Source organism: Micropterus dolomieu, linkage group LG05, assembly GCF_021292245.1.
Source record: "Micropterus dolomieu isolate WLL.071019.BEF.003 ecotype Adirondacks linkage group LG05, ASM2129224v1, whole genome shotgun sequence".
NCBI lineage: Eukaryota > Metazoa > Chordata > Actinopteri > Centrarchiformes > Centrarchidae > Micropterus > Micropterus dolomieu.
The window spans coordinates 17525656-17541744 of NC_060154.1; the positions used below are offsets into that span (position 1 = coordinate 17525656).

General features: G+C 38.8%; 2 protein-coding genes across 2 annotated transcripts in view; one reads left to right on the forward strand and one right to left on the reverse strand.

Annotated features, from left to right (window-relative positions):
* faf1 (Fas (TNFRSF6) associated factor 1) overlaps positions 1 to 16089 on the forward strand; it is a 1021784-nt gene that overhangs the window by 336908 nt on the left and 668787 nt on the right. The gene's annotated exons all lie outside the window — the stretch shown is intronic.
* atcaya (ATCAY kinesin light chain interacting caytaxin a) lies at positions 4019 to 15437 on the reverse strand. The gene is made up of 13 exons (XM_046048869.1): positions 15303 to 15437; positions 13382 to 13481; positions 11191 to 11249; positions 10821 to 11072; positions 9690 to 9863; positions 9416 to 9518; positions 8906 to 9037; positions 8497 to 8583; positions 8077 to 8175; positions 7850 to 7885; positions 7497 to 7568; positions 7296 to 7354; positions 4019 to 5719 (listed from the first exon to the last, which is right to left on the reverse strand). The coding sequence occupies exons 2-12, from the start codon at positions 13456 to 13458 to the stop codon at positions 7321 to 7323; spliced, it is 1125 nt and encodes a 374-aa protein (XP_045904825.1). The 5' UTR covers positions 13459 to 13481; positions 15303 to 15437; the 3' UTR covers positions 4019 to 5719; positions 7296 to 7320.

Here is a 16089-nt window from a genome sequence, read left to right on the forward strand (position 1 = left end):
AAGAGTACTGTTGTGTGCAATAGATTCTGTTTTTGCATTGAGTTGTGTTACAGTAGTGTACAGAATTTACTATAGATTTATACTCTTCATATGAAACTCACAAATCTAAATGCCCAATCCTCTGCAGAGATCTAAGAAGATCCATTATTGTAAAGGTTCTAAAAATATGCATTGGCAGTTATGAAACAAGGAACCTTCTCACAAATTGAGCATTGTGTTTTCAATTGTTTTGCTGTAGTGTGTAATGATGTGTATAGTGTTTACATTTTTGAAAGCTTCGAGCTGCTCTTTTGGTGTTTGCGTTTTGAAGGGAGAAGGTGTGGTTGTTTATGTAGCTTTAGAAAAGGGTGTGTTTAGACATTGGCGAACATGGACGAAACGTTTGTGAAATGTGTCTTAGCATTTGAGAAACTGTAATATACTAATCAACTAAACAAAAAGTACAGTATTTCCCTCTGAAATGTAGTAGTGTGTTTAATTGATTCAAAATTGTTATTCAAGTATAGTACTAAGAGAAGAACAGAGTGAAAGGATTTGTGTTTATTGGTATTAAATGTACTTTTGACACATTCTTCATATTATACAGCACAGATTTGTTTTCTAAATCATACTATTATGCATGTATGTGCACATAATTTTAGACAAAAAAAACATGTTATGAAACAACACAAAATAAAGAAACCAAACACAAGCTCGACTGCCGTATCATTAATAACTTCATACAGTCAAGTACACTTTATGTGAAGACACTCACATCCCAGATAAAGTGTGAGAAAGCAATCAGGAGCCTAAATTCAAAAGGAAACAGTCTAATTGGGACAGACGTCATGGGTTCAGTCGTGAGCCAGAGCAATGTACAGCATGCCTGTCATCTTCTGTATACTCTTTCCACAAATAGACAATGAATGTCACACACATTATGTGTAACATTCATGTCTATTTGTGTGTATGTGTCCATGTGCAAGGTGAATGCCGTGACAGCCGTCAGGGGGTCAGGGGTCAACAGTCAGGGTCCATCTCTGTCACTATTAGTGTGTAATGGAGAAAGGGTGCGATGGGTGACTCATAATAATCTTATGACTATGGGGACATCACAGGACTTGATCACAGCCCTGTCCAGACACATAAGCCGTCCCCTGAAGTGGTGACAACAAAATGAAAAGATGTCCTTAAGCACCTGCATGTCCTCATCCAGTAGGATGTCTGGCATGTTGTTTAGGCAAAATGAGCTCAGCATGTTGCTTAAATGGGTTCTGGGCAACTATCCACTACATAAAGAGAGATATGTTGTAAAAAGGAAACTGCAGCATACACAATGAACATATTTCAAAGAGATTATCAGCCCACATTGTTCAGGTGTTCAGCTGTTTAGATATATGTGGAAGAGCAACATTGGTCATTTGGGCACAAATGACTGTATATTAATGGTTTCCAATTTTTCTCATGTACATTGAGTCGGAGATACTAGAAAGAAAGCAGACCTGGTAGAATAGTATAGCAATACATTTTAAAATTAAATAATGGAATGAACTTGGTGATGAGTTAAAATTGTGCAGTTCTCTGTGAAGTTTAAAAAAAGCCTTAAAATGCAAAATTATAATAAGGATATAAGGATTATCAGGATAATTAAGATTGACGTTTATTAAGTTTCTTTTCTTTATTTCCAATTTTTTTTTCTTTTGTTTCTTTCTTTAGTATTGCTGTTATTCTGCATGCTAGTGTATAGGATACGCAAAAATAATCCTTCGCCTTCAGCCAATTCCTTTTTCGGTTGTCAATTGTGTGAGTTATTTTGTGTGAAATGGATTGGTGTAAGCATGTATAAGACTTTTGGAAATTGCATATTCACACAAATTGTCATTCTTTGTACATTATAATGTAAACCAAAATAAACCATTCATTCATGGCATGGTCAAGGACACAAGCAACATGTTTCTTTTCATGCATTCGTTTTTGTTGTGCACTGAATGTTTACTCACAAAACACAAAACAATCTTTTACTGCCTTACATAAAATGAAAGCCAAGTGCAATAAAGTAGTCTTTTCATATTTTCATATTTTCACATTTTGCTGTCATTGCTTCATGATTAACAGATTTCTTTTCCTCCCTTTCAAAAGTCTGTTGTAGGATAAAGGGTGTCATATACTGTGAATGATTTTAAAACACTTTGAGGTAAATTTGAGATTTGGAGCTGTATAAATAAAATGGATTTGACTGGACATCTTGTACTTTACATTTTTCACTTGTCATAGCAGGCAGGAAGAATTAATAGCATTAACTATGGCTCCATTCCAGCAATAATTACAATGCAGTGCAGCAATTAATGTTGTTAGTCACAGACAAGTCAAACTGTTCGCTGTTGAAAGGGTTTGAATAGACCTTTTCAACAGCAAACAGTTTGACCCAGAGGAGCTGATCCCCAGTTTGTGAAACACTGCTGTATATTATTATACACTTACATTATTATTACTGCAGCTGTATGTAACACATGCACACACAATTTTTATTATAAAATCAGTTTGCGAAAGACAAAAAAAGCCTCTGGTGATTACTCAGATATCTTTATTGAAAGGGTAAAATTAAAATGCAAAAATAAAAAAGTAGCAGCAAAATATCACACAAATGTAAGGCTTTGCAACAGAAAACCTGATTGCTATTAAACCTTAAACACCTTTTAAATTAATATGACAAATTTGCTAGCAAACAGCTGCCAATTTACACAACTAGGTAAAAACTGAATATGAGGATCTAAAATGTCATTATCATTATTATGACTCACATAACACTCAAACATCTGTATCTGGAACATGTGGCATTGTGATTTGTGAATGCAAAATTACATTGAAATTACAAGGTATTTCTCTTTCCGTGCATGACATGTTGAGTTACAGTTTACATAGTTAACTAATAAACCTGTTCGGGAAGTATCTATAGATTTTAATTTTCCATATCACGCCGCACCTCTGCCTGCAGATTGTTCGGATGCTGAGAAAAGGTGTCTCATCCTTTTTTATACATATTGTTCTGTGAAAAAGCCATCACTCACCACCACCTCAGGCCCGTTAGCAGGTGATTAAGGTTCTTCCAAAGGCCACGGACAAAGCTAGCTAAACACTAGGCTACTTAGATTCTGTTTCCATGATATTACAATGGTCTGCAATGGGCAAAAGTCAAATGCACGTTTGTAAGCCTGGTTGTTCCAGGGCAAACTCTGTATCTGAAGACTAGAAAGGATCTCCCCTGTATGAATGCGCAGAAAGTATGAAAACCAAAGTAAACAGATTCTGGGAGGAGCAGTATTTATTCAGTTATATTTACAAGGCAGAACTGATCATATGAGTCTAAAGAACTTCAGAACCATGAATGATAGATCACCATTTCCATTTGAGTCTTAGCAAACATTTTACAGCAGATGCATGGAAGGCAAATCATTTGTAACACTATACATATTGTGCTTTTATAGTCAAAATGAACATTTAGATTTTAGGAAAGGTCATGTCAGCCATATGAAGATCTTGCTATACACCATACAGGGTGTGACTTGATATAGTAAACTATAATAACTCAAAATGGAAAGGCTACACAGTATATTCCTTTACTTTTTCTGGATTTCTCTTAATCATTTAGTTCAGTTTAGTTTAGTTGGCACTCTGTACATCCAACTAACCATCCCAAAACTGTGGTAAGTGAGCTAGGATTGTTTCAAGGAGGATAAATATTTGATGGGACTACTCAGGGTTGGTTTATTGGTGTGAAAAGAGCCTAACAGGACTGAAAAGAACTCAGAAGTTGAACTTTTTTGCGAACATTCCTGTACCAGAAAGGCAAAGGAACAAGAAGAAATCCAGAATTGAGATGGCACTTTAGAAACAGACAATAAAAAATAAACAGACATGTCATAAGTCCTATTTTCTGTACCGAAGAAGCATAAACATGTTCATGCCTTACTAACAGCTACACAACGGCATGACATCGGTCACGCGACTTAAAAACAACAAAAAAGACATTTTAGGAGAACACATCAACTCATAAACATAAGTCGATCACATTATATGCTGAAACCATTCAAAGGTTATGAGACAAATCGAATAGTGCAAAACGAGGCAGGCGGGAAATGTAATTTTGCACTTCTTCACAAAAATAAACATTCTTGTTCATCTGCCCTCCTGCTACAATAAGTTGAAGTGATGGAAGACATTAGAGAAAATCCATCCCATAAAATGTACAACCCATAATGCATTAGGGTGTTTGAGAAATGTTTAGATTTCTATTATTGAAGAACATGTCCCAAATGTTGATCAGTAACGACTACAGAAAACATAAGGAGATGCCACGCTGCTGAAATCAATCTCCACATTAGCTTCTTAAACGTCAATAATGATCCAAATGTCTTCCTTTCAGAAGCTGCTTTATACTGTATCAAGTTAGTTGTCAGAAAGTGTTTTCACAATCTGAGCCGACAACAAATGTTCCTGAACAAAACAGACCTATAAGAATTATACACATGTGCAATTTCTAAAATGAATATGCAAACATATGTACAATGCTTATATATATTTTGTCTTGATTATGGCCACTTTTACACAGATTTCAAAAATGACTGTAGTATATGGTGGGTTAGTATTATATTTATCTTATAGATGACATACAGTATGTAACACACAGACCATATAGTTTAGATATTATGCAGGAAACTGTATATTTGTCTAATGTTCTCTGTGTATGTGGCCATAACCATGTTACACAAAACAAACAAGCATTGCCTGCATAATCATTTTACAACATATATATGATTCTTATAGATTTGCTCATATGGGTTTTTTCAGGTCACAAAATGCAAATATCGATCATGTTCCTGCATTTTCTACACACAAGACGACTGAGGCACATCATAACACAAGGTACAGTACTGATATTAGTACGTTTGGACATTTTCAGAATCCAGCAAAAGAGAGCTTGAAAAGGCCTTAAGATACAGCAGTTATGAGGCAAAAAAATAAGATGAAGGCATCCGATGCATTGGAAATCCATTGTTATTTACATCTAATACACATTATATTATTCACACGAACCAGCATGAATATCAATGTGTGCAACCAGGTGGTCACATACTGGCCCAAGCTCTGCATCTGCTACATCAATAATGTTGCTGTAAGACATCTCTGGTCTGCTAAATCTTTCATAACATATGTACAGATCATCATTGTCAGGGAAAAACCTTTTATCTCCCATTGTCAGAGTTAGTTACAACATAAGGAACCACAATTGGAGTTACAGTTGTTTCACCATCATTTCCAAAATCAGTTGTCTTTCTTCTAAGTTTTTGTGTTACATTACAGAGTGTTAACTTTCTGTCAAAGTTCTGGCCTTTGAGAGCCTCACGTGGATGTATTATTACAATATGAGCTATCCGACCACATAGCAGGTTAATGACTTGATGAACCCAACCTCACTTTCCATGGTGAAACACTTATTGTAACAGAGCAGCGGTTTCTTTTGTACATCTTTAAGCTGCAATATGAAACCTTCTGGCAAAGAGGGAGAATGGGTTCCAGATGGAGGAATAATGAGACAGAGGTTCATCATTTTGATCGGAAAATGACGGCAGAAATCGTCAGCTGTATGTTGGTAAAACGAGGAAGCACATGTAGACTTGCTGGACCACTGCTTCATATGGGTATAAATTGAAGGATTCATGCTCCATATGTCTGTCACACACTGCATAAAGAGAAGGAAATGTTTATGGATGACGATAGCAAAACAGGACAATGAAATAATGTTGCTGCTCAAATTAAAACTCAACGTTCACAATTCACAGAAATATGTATGTGCAACTTTGTGTTCAAAAACTACATCCTTTTGAAAATGTTGCTATTGTAAATGAAAAAAAGAAGTGAAATTTTTTAGTTAATACTTAATACTTCTAAAATAACTTTTTTTTTGTACTGGAGATTTGAGGAACATTTTACTTTCCTTTTTTAAAAATCAATTACTTCATCCTCTAAACTCTTATGTGAAAACCTTAAGTATACATTGAAGGTTTAGCTAATTGGAGCTGATACAGAGTCAATCTGTTGATCCCGACTTGTATAAATTCAGTCCAGTCTCAGTTTAACTATGACATTATATAAGGGCAGTATTACCTGTACTAACAAGTAACTTTTTGCCTTTTTATCCTGCTCCCTGTTTTAAATCCCTTCTATGTGTTTCATCATTGATGTTTCAGTATTTTGAACTTTATCAGAGAGATAACACAGACAGCAAGACAGGTACAGCATGCTACTGTACATATGCTGAACAAAATTAGAAACACATTTTTGAGTGGCCTTCTACTGTGTCCAGCCTAAGGCACACCTGTGCAATACCCATGCTGTCTGATCAGCATCTTAATATGCCACACCTGTGAGGTGGATGGATTAACTTGGCAAAAGAGAAGTGCTCATTAACACAGATTTTGACAGATTTGTGAACAATATTTGAGAGAAATAGGCCTTTTGTGTACATAGAGTAAGTCTTAGATCTTTGAGTTCAGCCCATGATGAATGGGGGCAAAAACAAAAGTGTTGCATTTATAATTTTGTTCAGTGTACATATCCCTCAGCCAGCTGGTTTCATGTACCTCATTAACACTGTGAACTGTGCTGGATGTATGTCTAACTTCACGTTTATTCTATGAAGATATTCACAGTAATTCTCTGATAAAATTCTTGTCTTGTTTCAGATGAGGCAGGCAAAGTTTACAGAATAATCTCATATTTTCTAAAGTCATTTGTTCTCTCTCTCAAAAAAGATGGCGGTGTGTGAAACTGAATATAAATTCGAGAAAGAAAACTTAATTAGTAGATAAAATTGACCCCACCTTCACCCTGTCTGCTCATTCTCAAAACAATAAAGACATTAAAAGAGTTTTTGCTCCACAGGCCATTGTGCTCATATAAATATGATGAATCCCTTTGCAATACATGTTTATACTGTATAGATACATGCACGTAATTATCGAGTTAAATTACATTGTGATCTATAACAATAACAATGGCATTGTACTCTCTAAAATCTGAATATTCTGTTTGATTATTTCTATTTTAGGAAAATTCACACAATTACTCTATTTAAGAAAGTGATAAATACCCGTTTGCTTAGAAAATGCACGGGATGAATGCAGTCTTTGTACTGAAATATAGCCTATAAAAACAATAAACTGGACATCACTGTGTAATTACAAGTGTCACTGTCGGTCACTATTTGGGCGCCACACTGGGTCTTCTGCAGGAAACACAACAGAGGTTTATATTACCTTCATCTGCACAGCTCTGTCCTTCTCATAATCCTTGATTTACAATCATTGACTTTGGCCTGAAAATGAGAAGAAAAAACGCAATGAGAACTTTTACAAAGTTGGAAGGATGACAATGTACCAGAAACTCACAAAAGTTCCAACTAGTTAAATGTCCAATGTGAAAATATTATATTTTTAAAATCCAGGGTGGACCAATACCGCTCAGACTTTTTAATTGGTTCCTGCGGGACTGACTGCTGCTGCTCCTGCTGTCTGTGCTCCTGCTCCATCCTACACACACACACACACACACACACACACACACAAACACACACACACACACACACGCACACACACACACACACACACACACACACACACACACACACAATACAGAGTTATTGTAGGCATTTTGGCTGATGTCCATTTGGTGGATAATCTAAAGGTAGTCTTCAGTGGCCAATTAATTCAGTTTAATTGCTCAAACCACATTTAAAGCACAGTTTTGTATGAGCACTATATATGTAGCCTATGAGCCAGTAATCTTATCAAATTAGACAAATGTATTTTACCTTTCCCTCCGCGCTTTAATCCTCTCCTCGTCAAATCTGAAAATGAGTACCATTGTTATATCCTCATTCCACACAGTAAATCCCGCCATCCAGGTCCTTTTAAAGAACTAGAGTACTAATCTTATTTCACATCTATTAAACACATTGGATGTCACATTAGCTGCTGCCTCCAGGTTGTGGTCACTGCCACAGCTCACTTTCTCCATCTAGTGGTCAGAGATACTTACTGCACCACACACTCGGGAACATGGACGTGCTCCATGGGGACGAGCTCTGCCAGCTCATCCAGGCTGTGGACATACTGGATCTTATTCATAAACTTCACACTATAGAGGACAACAAGTAAACAACAACGCAACCACAGTTACAGTCGATGCATCACTGAGTTGCAAAATCCTTTATAAAAACAAATAAATAAATACAAAATCATTAGAAATCCTGCAGTGAGTCATTAATGTAAAATGTGTTTTGGATTTAATAAACAGCATGAATTAGCCCAAAAATGCCTAAATTTCTTTCTCTCATACAGCAAGGATAGATTAAGAGCATGGTCTGGTCCTCAACAGATAACTGTGATTAGTACTACAAAAACATTTTAACTTGTGCACCAACCCATACTTACTCAGTTGTTGGATTGTGTATATTACCTGATAAAGGGCCTGGATATAGCCAGGACAGTGCGTATAAACCAGGTGGGGTGAGCAATGACCAAAGACTTCAGGTTCTTCCTCAGTCTGCCATCACAAACCACAAGTCCAGTTAGGTTAGTGTTTATGTTTAAAGACTTCTGCCTAAATGAACATATAGTTGTAGAGCAACATGAGACATTAAAAATATTAAAATGAGGATTAAAAAGGGGTTTTCTCTAAAAAGAGTCCAGCTGTAAATTGTAGCCCATGAGTCACCATCAGTCTCCTACTGACTGACAGCAAGTAACAACTTCCATTGCTCACCATCAGCAGTTTAAGATACCAGAGTGGGCCTAATCCATATATTATAGTTCTGAAAGGTAGTTTTATACACATCGTGACAGTTAATATGTTTCTCCTTTCCTACCTTCTGTCAATCATTTGGTAACATTTCTTGAGCCAGCTAATCCCAGGCATCTTACTCCGAGGAGTGGCTCCGTTCATGTAGATGATCAGGTAATCTTCAGCCACAAGCATCTCCAGACTGCTCACCACATACCTGGAGGAGTAGGGAAGGCTCTTAAGTTTGTTGCTTTGTTACAGGACATTGGTCACAGACAAAAAAACATGATCAACACATGCGTTTGTGACGGAAGCCAGCGAGGCTGTGCAGTGAGTGAACCTCACTCCCCGACACCTTAAGAGACGCACTGGCGACTGACGCTAGTGGCCATGGGTTTTAGCCTCCTCGTCAGCATGTCTGACGACCGGTTTCACGTACATTTGACCAAGCCCTGTGACTTGATAACTGCACTTAGGCTGCTTCACTTCTGACTTACGGGGCCCCGTGTCAGGCACGCAATTTCACTATCCATGTACAGCATCAAAGTATGTAGGCTACTTAAAACAAACTAAAAGTCAGCCATGGCAGACTCACAGGAAGAGGTTTTCCATGATGTAGTGGTAGTCTGGACAGCTGCTGTCAGGCAGGTAACAGGCAGAGAAAACGATGATGGCATTAAGGCCCTCGCCATAATAACCTGATAAGAGAGAGAGTTAATAGTTAAAAATGCTTCAGGCCATGCAGAAGGCATGCTACTTAAAACGGCAAATTACTTCTCTTACATGCATTATTATAATATTATATCAACTTAAAATCTCTCTTCCAAGCCCTTGTAAGTTATCAGATCAGTTTCTGTCTTTTCACTGACCTCCGTGTGTGATCACCCGGAGGTAGGGTCTGATGACCTGCATATCAATACGATGCTCCTGTTCTCCAATGATCACCGTCCTCCAGAGGCGTCCGTTGTTGGCATTCCCATCCCCGTCTGCTTCTCCTGAACTGTCACTGGGACCTGCTTTAGCTGAGGCCACCGGCGTGTCGTCTGGACAGACACAGAACCAAACTTCACGCTTAATTCTGCACTTAAATATGTACAATGCTGCATAGCAATTGTTCCAGTGTGAAAAAGAGTGTGAAATTTTTTTAAGCAAGGTTTAGGTTGAGCACTTGAATTAGAATTATATTTTGTGTTAGCAAAACTACAGTACTTTTTGTATTACTGTTTTAGGATTAAGCTTAACATTCATTTACTTTGATTTTGAATCAGGCTTAGGTTGAAGATAATATAACTCTTCAGTTGTGAATACACTTGTGAGGACAATTTGCAAATAATAGCAAAGAGGATATTGGGTATAAAATAACTATACAGTACCTTTCGAATTACTAAGTACTTTACATAACAAAATAAGGTTAAAACAGTTAAATTAGGTTTTAAATAAAAGTACAGAAAATGAAATATACTAAAACTAAAATAAAAAAGAGTGAAAGAACAATAATGAAACACATCAAAAAATTTTGGAAAACCATGAAAAATAAAAATTAATGACAACAAAGTTTCTTTTTTAAAGATGAAAGGTTTTGAGTGTTTAAAAATATGTTACTGATTCTGCAGGCTTCAGTATGTAGGCTTATTGATATTACAAAACATGTTACATTAAGATTCATTTGAATTATGGCTATAGTTTTGAAAGGTTAATGTTATGGTTTATGGATAATGAAAGGGACAGTCATAAACAGTCATAATTGTGCTTTTTAAACCCGTGATGGACTCTATTTCTATTCTATTTCACTTTATTTTGATTGTACATAATTGTTATTATTATTACTTTTATTATATTTGTACGTATATAGTGTGTATATATTTCTTCACTCATCTACGTAGAATGCTGAACTGATTCTACATTACTTTTATTATATTTTGTTCCTCTTTCTTTACATTCCTCTGTGCTGCTGTGCCATCTGAGGGATTTATAAAGGAATATCTATTATTTTATCTTACCTTCCCACTCCAGCTCGTTGCCATTGGTGATGAACTCCAGCGAGTCTGTCTCGTCAGGCGTATCGATGTCATCAACATTAATGTCCAGGTCGTCCGGTGTATCCAGGAAGTCATCTGACAGCAGAGAACCCTCACTTTGGTCCAGTGAAAGGTTCATCTCTGGGGCAACCAGCGTACGGCGTTTACGGTGGGACGAGGACACACCGCCTCCGCCTCCTCCAGGTGGGCTCACATTCAGGGAGTTAGGGGGAGCTACAGCAAGAGAGGAGAGACAAATCAGGAAGTGTAATTAATGTCATAAAGTAGGGGATGTTATTATCTTTCCGTTATCGACCAATCAGTGACCCTCCCACTCCCCAGTGTTACTTACAGGCTCTGTCGTCTGTGAGACCACAAGAGGCATCCATGTCTCCGTACTCTGGTAGTGGTCTGGAAGGAAACATACCCAGTTAAGCAACCAGCACGGTGCTTGTTGAGTCTAATATATAAAACAAAGCAAGTCATGACGCTGCAGAGAACTGATTTCCAGTAGAACAATCATGTCTCTGCGACTTGGACCACTTTTTCACATTTTTGTCTGTTACATTGCACTGGTATAAACTGCACCATAAAACCATTAAATGTAACACTGGGATTAGGATGGTGTTCAGTGGACCAGTCCAGGCGTAGGTATTGTCAATGATCTGGTTAAGCACTAAAAAAGGAGCAAACAGAAGAGGATAGCAATAGTAATTAACTTGTCTCTGGGTAGAGATGAAGACTACAGGGCTGCCAGGTAGGACGTGAGGGGAGGAGAAACGGGGGAGGAATAAGAGACGGAGAATAAGTGGAAGAGAGAGAAGAGGGAAGAAGTGTACGTGTGCATAGAGACAAAGTGGTGCAGGTTTCTTTCCCCTCACGCTGCCTGATATTTACTGCTGACAACCTGCACAGACGCGGGAGCAGACAGGAGGTCACATGTTTGTGTGTGTGTGTTTGTTTAGCATGTGTGTGTTTACATGAGACTTAGCAGAACTATGCACATTAAGACTGATGTGTTTACAGGTGCATGTGTGTTTTTTGCATCTCAACACCACCCGGTGCAGCCATATAACTGGAAACAGGGTGGTATAAGTAAACGGTTAAAACACAAGAGATGCAGAGAGGTACAGCGCAGTGCTATTCAGAGGGTCTTAGCAGCAGTCCTGTGAACACCAACTGCTTCATCCTCCCATCTAGAGGAGGACAGCATGTGGCTGTGTGTGCTCCTCCTGAGCCAACAACACTGGCCTTAGCCCAGAGAAACAGGCAACCCTATTCCCTGGGGACATCTGCAGTGATTACCAGTCCAACGCTTCCTTTGTCAGAAATGAAGCCCTTTCTATAAAACATAGCAGATTTCTGGATTTATTTCCTCCTTTCACAAAAGCAAGATTATCTCTTTTGTCCCCGTTTATGGCTGCATTGTCTGAACTGAACTGAACCAGTGATGCTTACCTTCTGGAAATAGCACGGGGCTGCCTTTGTCAGAGCCGATTCAAATGAGCTTTTCAAACCTCACACACTTTTATATTTGGTTTGCTTACTCATTCCCTGTCTTCTCAGCTGATAACAGGCAGTCTAGAGCCGAGCATCTCTCAGGGGCTAATTTAATAATCCATTTGCTGCTGGTTATTCCTCTGTCTCTGTCTGTCTTTAACCAAAACCTTCCACCATTTTCCTGGCGATGCTGTGTTGTTGATCAGCGACTGCTGTTGCGTCACATGACGTAGCCTGAGAGCAGTTACAGAAAGAGCTGCACCTGCTCCCTGGCATCCTGCCTTCCAATCTGGTGGAGGAGGGAGGAGGGAGGAGGAGGAAGAGGAGGAGGAGGAAGCCCAGCACTTACTGTCATCACACTCTTTTTCTGCCTGTCAAGCTCTGCATCTCATCCTCTGAACATCAAATTCCCACACTTTTTCTAAAGCCTTTAAATCTTTACAGTACATTAAAACCAACTTTTGTTTTTCCTTCATTTAACTTTTTCTCTGTTTCTTCTCCTTCTGTGGAAAATCATCGAACAGCTTTCTTATCACATAGCACACAAGTTAAATGACACACTGGTCAAATCTCGCTATAAATAATTTCACATAGTACACATAGTAAACATAGTAATTATTAAAACACTTCAGATACAACAGTAGGCTACATCAATATCTCCGCTGATGCTTAGAAAGTAGAACACAAGATATGGCTTTCATAAAGATAAGTATGCTTTAACAAAAATTTAAAAAGTGAAAATGAATGAATAAAAAGACAAATTAACATAAATAGCACAGCTTCTTAATCAACCCAGACTAAACTGTCCCAGAAGTGACATGGTGCAGCTGGCCCATAATTAATAATTAGCTGCAAAATTAATTCTAAATAATGAGCTATTCATCATCAACACCCACAAAAGCCCACACACACAAGCACACTCATGAGGAAACATGAGGACAGCTTTTTTGCTCAGCTGTCTATACTTATCAGCTTTGAACGTCGACCAATTGACCATTGACAGTTTAAAGATGATGACCAGTAAGAAAGTAAAAGGATTTCACCTGGGGAAGTCTTCATCCTGCCACTCATCTTTCACTTCCATGTTCTCCATTCGTAGAGTTGCCTCTGTGGTGCCCATTCCTCAGAGAGGAGAGCAGGGGCCTGGAGGTGGGAAGAGAAAAGTTTATCAATGAACACCATTCACAATAATAGAGGAAAAACTGTCACACAATAAGAGTGTCCTAACTAGACAGTCAGCTTCCTCGCTGCACTGCAGGATTTTGTGTTTGACTCAGATGACAAAGGGAAAAGTCGGCATTGTAGGAGGATTTTATCCAAATAATTTTTCATTAGAGTTTCGGGCCTGTTACCACTTTTTATCACATGGTTTTTATCCCCCCCCTCCCCCCTTCCCAGAGGAACACATGTGAGAGGCTTGTGACTGACTCGGACAGAGCCCATATTCTGACCCAAATATTATGTATGAATTTCTTCCTAGGTGGAATTCAAGAGGCCAATGAGGAGGGTGACATGCAGACCTAATCCTCCCTCACCGCCCCTTAATAATGCAACACTGATGACTGCTGCCTGTTTGATCTCTACTCACACTGATACTTTGTGTCACCAGTAGTATTAATAGAAAAACTTCACTTCAGCTTGAATATTCATTTGTTTGTGCTCAAGAGTTTAAAGATTTTTCACATACTGATGAATGCCTATATCACAGTGACTACTCGCTGACTACATAATCAATGGTGGCATTAGGATGCACTCCACTCCTCTTAAATTACAGGATTTAATGCTAAAATCTAGATGCATTATCACAACACAATAGCGACACAATAATAACAACAGCACAGGTCTGTCCTGGGTGGTAAACTGAATGAGAAGAGCACTGTGGATATTTAATTGGACCTAGAGTCCTGTTCTCTTTGTAGTTCTCCATTCAAGCATACAACCCACAAAGTCTGAGCAGGCTGAGTGACAGAGGATTCCCAGGTCTGTGTTGGAGGTTATAATTAGAAACAGACTCAATACAAAAAAAAAGAAAAAGAAACAGACTCATCACATAGTGGTGCATCATAAGTGCTTGTCTGGGAAGCATCAGTGCAGTTCAGAGTGTGTTAAGTGACTACAGCGCGACAAAAATACTTAGAGGAAAGAAAAAAATACAACAAACCCAGTGTGATCGTGACATTCTCGTCAGCAGTGAAAAGTGAGAAATAACACAACATGGGGTGCTGTGATATGATTACTGGAGGGGAGTGGTTTTGGTGGTCTTGGTGGTTTTGACAGTGACACTCATGGCTGAGTCTAAACTGGACGACAGCTAAGTCTCACATAGAGGAAATAAGGCTTTTCATTGCACATGAGCAATAAGGGATTACACTGTGAAGTCTAATCCACAAACACATCCCACACACACACTGAATGTGATAACACCCCGAAAAAGAAAGTGGTAGAGTCAAACTGTGGAGTGGAGAGCAGAAAACGGAATAAATCATGTATCATCATTTAGCAAAGACAAGGAGGTTTCTTCATTCTCGCACCATGTTTGACAGGCTGGGAAATTTTGACCTGTGGGAAAATTGTGACGGTAATGTGAAAATATTCTTATAACAATTTAAGGTTTCAACAAAATGCTGTATGGAGAAACTGACCTTTAATTTAAGATGCAAACTATTTCATATAGGTCTTGTTCCTGTACTGGTATTGTGCTCTCCGTGTTCACTCATTCTGTTTGAAAATATCAATATTGTAAAAAAAAAAATAAAAAAAATAAAAGGATTTCACCAAACAAGCAGCAGTTTCCACAACAGAGTAAAATGGCCCTGCAGCCTTTCTAGGTCATCCCAAATGGAGAAAACCCTAAATGGATTTCATGTGTTGATGGACAATCTAATGTGCATGCAGTGAGTCTACGGCTACTGCTTTGTGCAGCGAGCAGAATAGAAATGCAAGGTTAAGTCAGTGTATACTCACATGAGCAGTGTGAGATCCCCTAAAAACCTCTCGCTGGTCCGTGTCTGAGTGTCCTCCCTCTTCCTCAGTCACAGATGCAAAGATTCAATGGGAGAAAGTCCTTATCCTCCACACCAACAGAATAGCAGGGGTCAGGCTGATATTTCTCCTCTCACGCTCCCTGTCTTTCACTCATTCACATGCACACACACTCGCTCGTGCACAGACACAGTCATACAGTGTCCTCGATGTCAGCCGCTAGCCAGCAGCAGGTGTCTGTAAACAGGGGGCACCTCTGTGATGGACCCCACTCCCACCCCCCACTTCTCCTCCGCCTCTGGCCACCTTTGTTAGGGAAAGACTGGCCGTGAAGAGCGAGCCGACAGCCTGCCTCTCAGCTCTTCATCCACACCACCAAGACACAAAATTCCTTTAATCAGAATGCATCTGCTCTGGCATCATGACCTCTATCTATCTCTCTCTCTCTCTCTCTCGCTATGCCCTTCTTTTCTCTGCTTGTAGCTCCAAATACCTCTGGAGTATGTTTTTCCACTCCCAAATATCAATGTTTGAGTTTCCTCTGTATCCCAATCTCTCTGAGGAGTCAGCTTTGTTTTATCCCTAAAGCAACTTGGGGAAATTAAGCACCAGTCTCTGTGTCCTTTAGATAATCCTGCTGTTATTTTCACTGGTCCTCTATGTGGCTGCTGTTCCCTGACAACAGCATCTCTCTCTTCATCCTTAGCTTCTCCCCTCCCTCTGTCTCCCAGTATACCCCAACTCTCCCCACACTCATTAATTATTCAGC